The following is a 14,375-nucleotide window of genomic DNA, read 5'->3' as shown; positions in this document are numbered from 1 at the left end:
TGAGAGAGATATCACAAGATTGATACTGAATATCAACAATGTCATAGACCTCAAATCAAAATTTGAAAAAATATACTTTGAACGAGTCACAACAACTGGTGCTGCATCAGCTGCAGGAATTCTCCAGCTTATATCCGTTGATTCTGTAATAATATCTTGCTCTCTTTCTCTCAAATGAAGCCTTAGAGAGAGTAGACATTTTTTATCTTTTAGCATAAAGCAGATGATTGGCACCCCATCTTCATCTGTTGCAAAAAATACCTACATGATATTTTATGAAAGATGTGAACAAATATTTTGGTGCAAATTCCTATAAATAGTACTACCCTACCATATGCCTAAGATATTTTTACTTGTCACAAATTTGATGCATCATTCATGAGACGATGCGTTGTAATGTAAATAAATCTAAATCTCCCTTCCCTTTGTACCTCATCCACTCTTTTTGTAAATAAACAATACAAATAAAGCTACAAAAAGGACGTAAAATCTATAGAATCTTAAATGGAAAAGAAAGTAAACAATAGTGTACTTACAATATAATATTATAATAAGATAATCCACAAAGGGAAACATTTTCCAAAAAAAATTAAATAGGCAAAAACACCACACTTTTACTATACTAACTCAACCATTTACAATACAATGATATATTACACTGCTTAACCCTAATCTATATTACATTGTACTGAAAAATACACATGGTTCCATCATTGATAATATCACTACAAAATTTTCTCATTGAGGAAAAATATTTTGGAGAAATGATCTATATTATGGGGTGGTAGAAGAGCTTCATGTGTATATGTAGTCCACAGAAAATTAAGAGAAACATCATTCAAAGGGCCTGGAAATAAAGGTTTTCAAAATTTTTATAGTAGAGAGATAGTTGAAAGTCCCATTGTAGTTGTATTGTCCCCTCCTTAGGCACTTTGGTTACTGTTGTGTAGTTTTCACACCATCACCCCATTGCAAATGCGGACCCCCTTTTTTTGCATTAGCAAGTAGAAGTCGACATCTTAGGCGATTTTGGTTGGCAACTTTTTTGTGGTCTCCGAGTTTGAGGGTAAGTTTGAGCAAGTTTAGCTCACTGAGAAGTAATTTTTGTTCGAGGTTTGTGTGAGCATTTTCATGCCATTTTGAGGAATTTTCGTAGCCTAAGTCCAATTGATGGGTTGAATTTTAGTCCGGATGATAAGGGTTTGCATGTTTGAGAAATAAGACAAAGTTTGGGAGTGTACTAGGTTCGGGGGAAATTTCACATCTCTCAGGATTCCCTTCCTAGGGAAATTTCACTTCTCTCAAGATTCTCCATCCAAGAGAACTTCCACATCTCTCACGATTCTCACTCCTGAGGAAATTCCACGTCTCTCAGGATTTTTCTCTTTCTCCCCGTCAACCAAAAGAGATGCTTGCTAAGACATTGCAAATTCGCAAGTTTAGCAAAAGAATGGGAATAACACATAAGATGGAAAGTTTTGGGAAGTATAAGTGGCAAAAGTGCATCCAAGGGAAATTCCTAACACTCAGAATTCTCCCTCTGGGCAAAACTCCCAACTCTCAGGATTCTCCCACAAATTATTTTTCCCAACTTTGCCATCCCCTACGGCATTTAAAGACCAATTTATGGCATGAGGGCAACATCATGAGCAAGTATAACAAGGAATCACCATGGAATGATGAACTGAGAAATTTTTTAGAGCACCATGTTTGGCAGAAATTCCCAACTCTCTGGATTCTCCCCCAGGGGAAATTCTTGATGATCAGTATTTTCCACAACCTACTCGCATCCTTATGTAAATCGCCAAAACAACCCTACCTCTCTTCACACATAAAAAAATTGAGGAGAGAGAGTGATGAAAATTAGAAACAAAAAATAAAAATATATTAATAAATAGTTTTGGATTGAGATGAAATTAAAATTTGCCTCAACTTTGCAAAATGGTTGGTTTTAAATTGGGATGAGTTTTATTTATTATTGATGTGAATTATTTTCAGCATTTTTCATTAACTTAATGTTTGTCTCCTTTGTTTTGCAAGGTGAATCCAACAAGAGCTGATTGAAATTCATTCATCGAAAATTTTGGAAAAGAAGAGCATTCTTGGTGCACATCCCCCATTGGCGTGCCAACAGAAATTGGCAAGGTGAATTCAAGAAGGAGAAGCTAGAGGGCAACTTGATGATCAAGGCCTCAAGACTGCAAGTGGATACTCCAAGGAGATAGCTCAAGCCCGAGGACTCAAGTGGGAAGGAAAGATTCATGTTCAAGCTATCAACCCACAAATTCAGATTGCAATCAAGAGGAAATTCAAGAAAGCAAAGAAGGTCCAGCCATATGAGGACATATCCAAGGAAAATCAAGAGAGATCAAGTTCATAGGTTCACCAAGATGTAAGCGATTCATGTCAATTCCATGAGGAAATTCCCAAGGATGATGAGGTGGCAATTGGTTGCCTCCTCCAATTAGAAAATTTCAGTTTCAAGCACAATCAATCAAATCATAGCAAGTGTCCCATTTTCTCATTGGCTATTAAAATCATTGTAATTTTCTTATTGGTTGATGAATTGGTGCCTTCATGTAATTGATTGTAAACTTTGAAACCCTAATTAGGGTTTTTGGGAAGAAATTTTGGCCCTCGATCTGTGCCCCTCCTTGTAATTGAGCAAATAAAAGGCCAAGGCCTTCTCATTTGTATTTCATTACATTAGATGAGATTAAGAGGACCTTAGGACATTAATTTTAGGAGGTGAGATTAGAGAGCTAGATTAGAGTAGGGTAGCTCAGGGAGAGACTTGATCAAATTGTTGTTACAATGCTTGTTAATAATTCATTGGTGGTTCTTCATGGTGAATTACTCATTTCATCCAAAACATCTTTGGTTTCAATTCTATATCCCAAACAAACTTAGCTATAATTTACATTATATATGATGGATTTATCATTTATTTCTAAGTTCATGTATGTGATGAAAAATTAGCTTCTATTTGATGATGTTATAGTGTCTTAAAGTTTTATTCAATAAATGGTGTATGAAACAAGTTTCAAATAGTCAAAAATCTCTAAATTGCAAGGGTTTTTTCAATTTGCCAAGTTGTAGCTGAGTCATAAGTCAAGTTAGCCTTACCGAGTTCGAGTCGAGTCCGAGTTTGGGAGCTTTGGTTTGATCACAGAGGATAACTAGTCATCCATATAAGTTGGAAATGGCTAGGCATCCCATGGCTATCCTAAGGACAACTACTCTCCCTATGCCATCCATTGCCCTTTCTAGGTTGCTTTAGAAATTTTATTTTTCCTACGAGTTAGGCCCAAGAATTCCAAGATTCAGCACACCTTCAGCACTATAATTCCCCATACGCATTCTCCCTTTCTAAGGTCAAACTAAAGCTAGAACAAGGATTGTCTAAAGGTTTTAAGTTTTTAACTCACTTCATCCAAAATCCCTTTGGTTTCAATTCCATATTCCAAACAAACTTAGCTACAATTTACATTGTATGTGATGGATTTAACATTTATGTTCCTTGTTCATGTATGTGATGAAAAATATTATTCTATTTGATGATGTTATAGTGTCTTTAAGTTTTATTCAATAAAGGGTGTATAAAACAAGTTTTAAATCATTAAAAATCTCTAAGTTTCAAGGGATTTTTCATTTTGCTGTGTTGTAGCCAAGTCATGAGTCAAGCCAACCTTGGCTTGAGGACAACTGGTTATCCATATAAGTTGGAAATGGCTAGGCATCCCATGGCTATCCTAAGGACAACCTCTCTCTCGATGCCATCCACTACCTTTTCTAGGTTGCTGTTGGAATTTTATATTTATATATCAAGAACATTCCATAGCTGTCCCTGCATCCGGAAAAATCCAAGGAATGAGAATGGTTGAATTTCCCCAACAACATTTCCATGTGGAAATAGTTTATTATGCTTTTTTTTCCATGCTAGTAGGAAAACAAAGCATAATTTTAGTTTGGCAACAGTTACCAGCAATCTTCAGGATAGACAAACTAAGCCATGGAGCTGCCACTATTCATGGTTCAGGAGATTATAACCTCTCAATACTTATTATTGATTATTCTATAACTATTTTATTGTATAAAGGGTCCCAAGTTCTATGTGAACCATCTTATGCTATGTGTACTTGATTCTAGTATCTCAAGAGGTGTGGCATGAGTAAAAGGATTTCCTGACCATGATGAGTATCTTAACAAATTATTTGCATGTTAAGAGTATGACACCACAAGGGCAGAATCTGATGAGATAATGAATTTTGTGTATAAGGTGGGTTTTTAACTAAGAGGATCCCTTGTTCTAGCTGGAAATTTGTGCCTATTCCCAGAAAGTAAATTACTCATATTCCTTGATAATTTCAATCATGATTGTTTTCCTACTGGAGCTCATCACGCTTTTGCAAGTGTTAAGAGCCTTTTAGGATGTCATGTCTCATTTGTTGTTTTTGCAATTTGTACTTATACCAGCACCCACCTTTAAACACTCAATTACTTATTTAATATCGATAGGAATAGTTTCTCTGTCAATGGCTATTGTTAATATATTAGTCTTAAAAACTTGAGAACAGTTCTTCTCATCCGCGATTGCTTTATCACTTTTATGTCAGCCTTGAGTCATTTTCCAGTAATTGTCAAGTTTGCCACTATCAATTCTAGATTTACTCATTTACAAGGCCTGAAAGAGAAGGTTGTCAAGCATACCAACAAGGTGAATACAGCAAATTGGATGTTAGGAAAGCAAGGAAGCACTGCGGTAGACAAAAAAACATCACATGTCTTGATGATGGAAAAGCCACCTGTGGGTCAGTTTTCACCAAGCACGATGAAGTCAGAAAACAACAAATCAAACACACAAAACCAAAACGAATCAATAATATAATTGGTCTAAGACGAAGGTCATGAGAAATTGTCCACGCCAGAATTTCCCACAACAAGAAGGAAACCAGGTCATCTCAACAACTTTGGCAGCTGAACTCCACACAGCAGTCAAAACATGCAATTTCGGCAAAGCCATATTTGTCAGCACACATACCATATGTAAGTTCCACCTCCCCCAGAAGGTACTTATGAAATTCTTAAGTCTCAACCTAAAATAAGCATAGCTAAGGGCAAACAATCTTGGAGTTAGCAAGTTCAAAGGTTCATTGAAGGAATGTGCTTTCATCTCACAATGGGTTTTTGATTCTCCATAGTTCATGCATATAGTTTGCAATCTTCTGAACTGGGAGATTGGGAGGGCGCACAGCCCCTTCTTAATTGCAGTTCTCATCCAACATGTGCTCTAAGGTTATTTTAAGCCCATGGTAAATTATGTACATCTGTGTATCATCTTTCCACATCCTCTATTCAATTTCCTCATCTTTCATCCGGTTCCAGCAGCAGCACTAAACCAAAAACTAGAGCCCTGTTTAAATGAGAATACAACTAAAAAAGGAATTGGTATTTTGAATTTTCAGATCAATAGATTTATTTTATCAATTCACTGTTAGAATTCATTTTGGTGAATTAAGAACTGTTACAATTATACTTTATGAACCATTTGCTTAAGGTACTCTATAGACCTCATAATCTAAGTTATAGAGAACATTTCAGGAACATGCCTTTCTTGGACATCCAATGAACAGTGTGAATGCTATACGATAATAATATTTCAAATCCTGTCCTTGTCGCATGTTTTATCTTACAATTCAGAGCGGAAAATTGAACACCCCCAGAGACATTTCCACCAATGATTAAATGCACTGATAGAATTCTAAACAAAAGTTCCAACATGGCAATAGAAGAACTCTCTTCCATCTATAATAATGTGAAAATACCATATTTGAAAAAAGAAAAAATGCAGTAACGATAAACTTAAAACACAAAAGAAACTATGCTTCATTCAACAAATTTAGACATGGTTTCCACTAACCCAATAGCCAACTACTATAAGGTCCATGCATCAAGAAAAGGAAAACATACCTGATTAGCAACTGGCTGAAAACCCCTATCTTGCCAAATACGTTGCAAGCACAAACCTTTTGCTTGCTCACCAACAGGAACCATATTGTGGACTGTAAAGGTAGATGGTGTTTCCATATTATAATTAACTGTCTTTAAATACCACAAGGAATGCCGCATGTTCCCTGTAAGACAGTCAAATCTGATTAATTCTTCCCTTGTCTACAATCAAAACAGTGCACATATAAACAATGAAATTCTGAGATTAAAAAGAGAAAACGTCCAAAGATTTAAATCAAAATCGAAGAGAACCTTACCCTTGTGGTAGGATACAATATAAGGTACAATTTCACTTGTCCACAGTATTTGTTCATGTGGATCATTAATTGCTAGTGTTTTTCCTCTCTCTTCAACTAATAAAGCCTGTAGAAACATTATATGTCACAAAAGGTTGAATATCAACAACTAGATTAGGAAATACAAAGCCTTCCAATTCCTATTTACACTATGTAAGTCACATCAACCAATTAAAATTCAGATACGTGTGAACCTGCCTCACTAATTAGGACATCCAGGGCATACTTCACAAGTAATTTCATTAACAGCATATATATTAAGCTTAGATGGAGGAGGTGTCTTCTGCAGGTCCACACCAGATGTGGATATGTATCCAGATGCGGGCTGGGTGCACACAAGATGCATGCCCACCCATCTGGACACATGCAGACTTGGGCACACATCATATGTGTTCCCAACCTGTCTCCGCGCAAATCAGTGGGCTCACTTTGGAAAAAGCGAACCAAAAAACATTTAAAAGTATACCACCTGACTGTACCAACTTGGATGCAACCATTGAGGCTCTTGCTAGAGCCACTATGGATAATGATGATCATGATAATGATGGTGATGACATACCTAGACATGGCGCATCTAATGGGAGTGGAACCGCTTTGGGTTAACATGATCTTGAACTTACAGCAGCGGAAAATAAACAACCAATTTTGATGATGACTTTATTTGATAATCGTTTTGATGATTGATGCATAATGAGCTACATTTTGTAATTGCAATAGTTTTCATTGCAATCGTGAACGTAGAAATATATGATATTGATATGGCTTATTTGAATATTTTTTGAGCTATCAATTGGTTTTTCATATTTATCTTTCACATTGATCCATGATGAAGCACCATATTATCCAATAATTTAGGTTTACATTTTGTATATTTCTCAATAAAAAAAATTGTATATATTACACACACACGCACGCACCCAAACAGATCATCTAAAACCTAATCACTAAGCTATTCAAACCAACAACTAAGCTACTAAAAGCTATATAAACAAAAACCTAATCACTTCATCTAAAAATGCATAAACAACTACCAAATAAAACTCTTGTGTAAATAAACATATGACCAAAGTTTAGTGAAATTTACATACAAAGTCATGGTTTCTTTCCCAATTGCTACAATTAAGGGTCATCTGGAATGCTTCATGCTAATCACAAATATTATTAGCATGCTCAGTTGTAGCTTACTTTGGGCGAAAATTGTATAATATGGATGTGAAGAGTTTCATCCTAAACAAGGATTTGTACATGGTGCAGCCTAAGGTTTTTAGGTGCACGGTAGCAATCATTCAGTTCGCAAGCTTCTTAACTCCTATAATGTATTAAATGCGCAATTAGGATATCACCTTAGTAATTAACTAACCAATCACTAATTACATAGCTCCCTTATTACTTCATTATACTTTAGCTAAAACTTAACAGTGTTTTTCAAATAGTAGATTTGGTTAACTATAGTTCAAGATGCCTCAAGTCATATGATTAAGACACTTGACAGGCTCTAATTTAATCCTCTCCTAGGTTTTTCATTTAGGTTTTTTTATCTTTATGATCCGTAAGCATCCAGTATAATCTTTTTGGGTTATTCACTAAGTTGCAGGTTTGGATGCAAGTTCAACATTCGAGTTCGACATTTGCTCAAATATTTTTGGGGCTGGGTTCAAGTTCGTTTCCGGTTCGTCTGTAGAATTTTTATTTTATTATATATATATATATATATATATATATATATATATATATATATATATATATATATATATATATGTAAAAATATTCTCTAGCAAATAAGTTCATACACCCTAATGATAATATTAAAAGTAATCTTGTTTGGACTCATTTCTAAATTTAAAGTTAACCACATCATAAAAAAGTTGGATTGAATCACATTCTATTTGAGGAATTAATGTTGATGTGTTTAGGAGAAAAATATACGAATGAGTTGTTCACCCGCAGTGGGTATTGCGAAACATGAGACATCAGATTGTTGAAGCGAATAGTTTTTGGACACTTTGTTATAGAATTATGATGACATGTGATGGAAAAACAAACATATAATTGAAACCAAAAAGTATATCTAATTAATTAAGAGCATATGGATTGTTATTTGAGTATGGTTTTGCTTAACAAAGTATGATTACAGGACAAACAAGCACAGTGGTGCAACTGAAGACCCTACTAAATGCAATTAGTCTGTCGAGAAGTTTAGTCGAGTGTCCTATTCTTCTTTCCCATGCGTTGTAGAGTCAACCACAAATCAACTTCTTAAGCATATCTATTAAATGTTACTATGTATTTTTTATGGTTGCTAGACCTAGACTGTGTTGTGAGTTTGCTCATGTGCAATGAAGAGACATGTTGTTTAATACCACAAAACGTTAAAGAGTTTGTCCTGGAATACACAAGCCATCTAATATGAATGTTGAATGCCAAAAAGCATTTAATAATCCCGTCGTTTTTGGGTTGAAATGACAAAAATAAGTAAAACTCTCTGTTGAAAAGTCAAAGTGACAAAACTCGCTCCTCATTTCTGAAATTCGACCAAAATTTGAACAACATATTGTGCGAATTTGAAGCGGATTCCATAGTCTAACAATGAATATGTAGCAGTTTCGAATCGATTACAAATTTCACGCGAATCGACTTCTGACTTCCGGGTCTGGGCAGCGAATATGGTAACTTAGGTTATTCCTTTTAACCCACTATCTTTGATTTTATCAATTATGCGACAATGAAAAGGTTCTTAAGAGCTCGTCAAACTATTAATGCAACTTCTTTCCACAACTTACCATAGGTATATTTCTAAGTTGTCGATTCGGGTCCGAGTACAGATTAAGGTTCAAGGTTCGGGGTTCAAGTTCGTGGGTTCAAGCAAAAAAAAATTCCCATTTGGGTTTGTGGGTGAGTTCGTGAGTATATATATATGCATTATATTTACAAAACAATATATATATATATGCATTATATATTCAAAAAAATCAAAGAAACCCACAGGTCCTCCTAAGTTCATCATGGGTCCTCTCGAGTTCGCTATGGGTCCTCTTGGATTCGCCATGGGTCCTCCCGAGTTTGTCGTGGGTCCATCTAGATTCATTGTCTATCTGGGTAGTGTCCTTCACCTGAACCCGCAGCTAACCCGAGCACAAACCCAGACCCAGATCCAGGCAGCAAGGTCCGAACCCGATAACTTAGGTATATTTTATTCATTTTTTGTGTTTCACATTTGAAATGAAAATTTGGCACATGAAAAGGACCAATTTGCGTGAAATGACTTCATCAAATCTGCTTTGGATGCACTGAGATTATTGTATTATGCTTTTTTTTTAGAGTTATCATGGATTTTTCTATTTATCTTGTTGTTGCCATCCTAGAGGAGGATAATTATGAGTCTTGGCAAAATGACATCCTCATACATCTCAAGTGGCTAGATATTGAGCCTTATTTGTATGGACTCATACCTAAGCCAGCCACACCAGGGGTAGATCAACTTGGGGTATTATCATTGACCATGTTGTAGGAGTTATTTGTGTGTTGAATCATACATGATTTCCCCCAAACACTTTAAACACGACTTTAAGAGATCCATGGAAACCCTCATATCTCTCCATTCCTGAAGGATCTCGCAGCAAATTGTCTCATTCTCCTTGCACACGCAAATTCTATAATCTACAAACATTCTACCTTAGAAAAGCTTGAGCATTTCATAGGTCTTGCACGTCCAAAAGGATCAGAGGCTTGTCTCCCAATTTCTACTCCTCTCATTGAGATTTCATCTCCATCTTCTATTGCACTTGATCTGTTTGGCAACAGCACAAGTGTAAGCCCCATTGATTGAATACAGCTAGACATCCATCACCTTCCGAAACTAGCTACCCAAGACTCATATCTTGCATACATATCATCTTTCTCGGCAAAATCTTAGAATGTAAATTTACAAGATCATTGAGGAATTAATTTCCTCCTTCTTGACTAGCATGCGATCAATATTAGCCTGTCATCATCAATTCAACCCATAGCTACTTGCGGTTCATATCTTGCAAACATCATTTTTTTTGGGTGGATTCTCATATTGAGATTCGAAGGATTGTTTTAAGGACATTCATCCCCTCTTTCATGATAGCCACATCAATGTTGTCAATCCATCTTCATCAAACATGGATCTTGCTCCACATCAATCTTCACAGGTTTCTCGATTGATAGCATCTCATTATGACAAAAGGACATTTTAGTGGTTTTGAGAGGCATACATCATTTGGTTTTGGGATATTGATTCTTCTACTTTATTGAAAAATGGATTTATAGACCTTAGTAAACGATTAAATAAAAACATGACAAGTGTCTTAATAATATAACTTGAGACAACTTGACACATGAATAGTTAGCTCAATCTATATCTATGTTCCCCAGGGATGCGTACCCAGCCTAAAACTCGACGTTTCGAGGACGGGGACGTCCCGGGGATGGGGGGACGGGTATAGGACATCCCCCAGCCGTCCCCAAATGTCCCCTTTTTTCAGGGGACATTTCGGAAACTTGGGGACGTGGGGAGGACAAAAGGGGGACATTCCGCCGTACCTGGTACGGAAAGGGGACGTCTGGCCGTCCCCCAACCGTACCGGGTACGGCCAGCTGCCCCCTTTTTTGTATGCTCAAAACTTTTTTAAAAAACATTTAATGCCTCCTTCTTGATCGGCTAGTGAGCCACACTCCTCCAAAAACCCTAAAATGTATATAACACCACACATTTAAGTTGTTTTAACAATTGTTTGGTTTTCATTTTATGTTGCAGCCAGCTGAAGTTTTCATTTTGCAAGTAGAGGAGGTAATATTTTTGCTTCCAAGAGCTTGACCAAGGGTTTGATCTTCTATTTTGTCCACCAAGTAAGTATAAAACTCTTTGTGCTTTCATCAATCAATTTTTTAACAAATTTGCAGCTTGCAAAGTCTGATTTTATTTTATTTTTTCATTATTTCAGCTCATATATCTATTCAATTGCATATTTAAACACAATGAACAGCAGTGGGAGTACAAGTAGTAGTAGTGAAGAAGAAAATGTAAGGGTTGATGTTGCTAGTAGTGACACTATGCAAAAACCCAATCCTAAAGCTGATTTGTTTAAATGCCCTTCCGCCATTATGAAGAATTTTGCAAAAGGTCCTTTCAATAGGAAAAAACCTCTTCTCCAATATGTCACACCTTGGCCAAAAGATAAAAGGAATTCGGGAGGGACTAGGGTTTGGGATTGCCATGTTTGTCTTGATGATTTTAGGGGCAGCTATACAAGAGTGAAGTCGCTTTTTTTAAGTGTTTCATGCCAAAGAGTCAAAGCTTGTCCTAACCTAACCGATGAACAAAAATTAGAATGCCAAAGATTGCACTTAGAGGCTGAAATGGAGGGACAAAATTTGACAGTGACATCACCATCCATTCCCTCACAATCATCTAGGCATATTTCATCCGCCATTGGTACTAGTGGCAGCCCTAGTGGGTTCAGAGGGAAGAGAAAGATAAGTAGTGGTGAGAAGGGCTCGGTGGAAAGTATGTTTAATGCACAGGCAAAGGAGAAGTGTGAGGCATCCATTGGTAGATTCTTTGTTGCTAATGGTATCCCATATAATGCAGCCCGTTCCACTTACTATAAACAAATGGTGAAAGATATTTTGAGCATGAATTCCTCATTTGTACCCCCTGGTGAGCATAAGCTACAAACCACTATCCTAGATGAAGAGTACTCAAAGGTTGCTTTGTTATTTGAGGATATGAGACGCACTTGGGTTAGGACAAGCTGCTCTGTTGTGATGGATGGGTGGCCCGATGTTAGACATCGGCCACTCATCAATATCATTGTCACATCCCCTACTAGCTCTTATTTTTTGAGAGGCATAGATTGCTCAAGAAAGAAGAAAGATGCAGATTTCCAGTTCACCATTTTGCGAGATGCCATAGAAGAGATTGGGCCCTCTAATGTTGTACAGGTTATCACAGATTCTGCACCTGTGTGTAAATCAGCTAGTTTGATGATAGAGGGTGCTTATAGGCACATATTTTGGACCCCTTGTTGTGTTCATTCCTTGAACAATGCATTGAAGGACATAGGGAAGATTGAATGGGTGAAACAAGCGGTGCTAGAAGCTAGAGAAGTGCAAATGTTTATTTGCAACCACCACACTTCACTTGCTCTATTCAGGTCCTTCTCTAAGAAGGAGTTTCTCAAACCAGCCGAGACAAGGTATGTCAATTATAATTATAGTTTACTTTTAGTTTGTTTTAACTTTAGTTATTAAAAAAAATTATTTATAAGTTTACCTACATGTGATGCATTTTGTTTTAAATTTTAATCATTAATGTTTAAGTTTAAATTTTTAATTTTTAATTGTTGCTATAGGTATTGCACATATTTCATCTTGATGGAGAGGATGATTGAGATGTATGAGGCCCTTCAATTGATGGTGGTGAATCCAGAGTGGGGACAATGGTCTCAATCTAAGTCCTCTGAAGGAAAAGCGGTGAGGCAAAGGATCCTTGATGAGAGTTGGTGGTCCACAATGAAGTAAGTTGTTGATTTTTAAATTTACTATTAGTCTTGTGCTTGCTGATTTTCTTGCTAATAATCTTAAAATTCTAATTCTGATTTTTATTTTTGTTGGCATCTTGATCTTGCAGATATATTTGCTCTGTCATAGCACCTATTGTTGATGTCATTAGATATGCTGATATTAATGCTCCTAGTTTGATGCTCCTAGTTTGGGAGAGATCTATGAGACTATTGACAGCATGCTGGGTAAGATGAAGAGAATTGTTGCGGCAACGGATCCTACATTGGGCTTTTATGAGGAGCATATTAGGCCTATTGTGACGCAGAGGTGGAACATAATGAATACCCCGCTTCATATGGCAGCCTTTGCTCTAAATCCCAAATCCTATGCACAGTTGGGTGGAAGGGGCCTCCCATGTGATGATCCTGAGGTTCTGGATGGCTTCACAAGAGCAATTGATAAGATGTATTCAGCTCAAGATGCCTCTACTCTTCGTGCACAATTCCTTGACTTCACCAACCTTCGTGGCCCAAACTTGGGTAAGCCACAAGCAAGGTTGGATAGAGTTGTTTTGGCACAGAGGGATCCTATTGGATGGTGGACCTGGCATGGGAGAGATACACTTGAGTTAAAGATACTTGTCAGTCGCCTCCTTTCACAGGTTGCTAGTTTCTTAGCTGCAGAGAGGAATTGGACCACATATTCATATATCCACTCTATCAAGAGGAATAGACTTACCTCTAAAAGAGCGGAAAAGCTAGTGACAGTGCATCATGCTCTTCGACTTGCCGATCGTTAAACTCCAAAGTATAGGCACACACCAGCTTTGCGATGTGATGCTGAGCCTAAGGATGTGGCCCAGATAGATGAGGATGACACAGCACCAGGACTGGTTGGGGTTCCATTAGATGAGACTACGCTTCCTGTGAAGGATGACAGTGAGGACTCTGATTTTGATGCCATGGCAGTAGAGGCAAAATAGGAGCAGCAGTCTGCTTCATTTTCTATGTTTTGCTTTTTGTGTTGAACATGAACATGATTATGATACATTGATAATACGATACTTATTACTTTATGGCAGCCCTCTACCCTTTGGGCCTATAGCTTTGGGCATATTTTGATTTTGATTTTCAGATTTATCATGCTTATCATTATGAGTTTTATGATATTGACAATTGTTAATAACTTAATGTTCATTGTTCAATGTTCTCTGATATTGTATTAATATGCATTTTGACAATTTGGTACGTAAATAGTAAAATCGGATATTATTTCATAGATGGCATTCAAATTTTGTATGTTTTGGTTCTATTATGTTTTAATGACATGCTTTGTGCTTAGTTTCATATGAATGACATGTATGTTTACAAATTTCAATGTATATTTTAAAATTTCCCTATATATATATATAGCCATCCCCGTTTGCCGCCCCCCCCCCCCCCCGTCCCCAAAATCGCCAAAAAAATTTACCGTCCCAGAAACCCATCCCGCCGTCCCCCGCCATCCCCGTACCAGAAACTTGGGGGAACATAGATCTATATA

The 14,375-nt window shown here is 36.9% G+C and overlaps 1 protein-coding gene across 2 annotated transcripts in view; it reads right to left on the bottom strand.

Annotated features, from left to right (window-relative positions):
* Positions 1 to 14,375, bottom strand: part of EMB2771 (E3 ubiquitin ligase) — a 313,580-nt gene that overhangs the window by 261,041 nt on the left and 38,164 nt on the right. For both annotated transcript variants that reach the window (XR_016358446.1, XM_089808665.1), the window contains exons 5-7: positions 6,267 to 6,372; positions 5,971 to 6,134; positions 77 to 261 (exon numbers count right to left, since the gene is read on the bottom strand). Coding sequence is in view for 1 of the 2 variants with exons in the window: in XM_089808665.1 (XP_089664791.1) it covers positions 77 to 261; positions 5,971 to 6,134; positions 6,267 to 6,372 (455 nt within the window). In the remaining variant the exon portion in view is untranslated. The remainder of the gene's footprint in view (positions 1 to 76; positions 262 to 5,970; positions 6,135 to 6,266; positions 6,373 to 14,375) is intronic.

Source organism: Cupressus sempervirens, chromosome 11 (assembly GCF_028749045.1).
Source record: "Cupressus sempervirens isolate cs-2001-9-10 chromosome 11, ASM2874904v1, whole genome shotgun sequence".
In the NCBI taxonomy this organism is placed as follows: Eukaryota; Viridiplantae; Streptophyta; class Pinopsida; order Cupressales; family Cupressaceae; genus Cupressus; species Cupressus sempervirens.
Note: the sequence above shows the minus strand (reverse complement) of the source record. Positions and strands in the feature narration are given on the sequence as shown.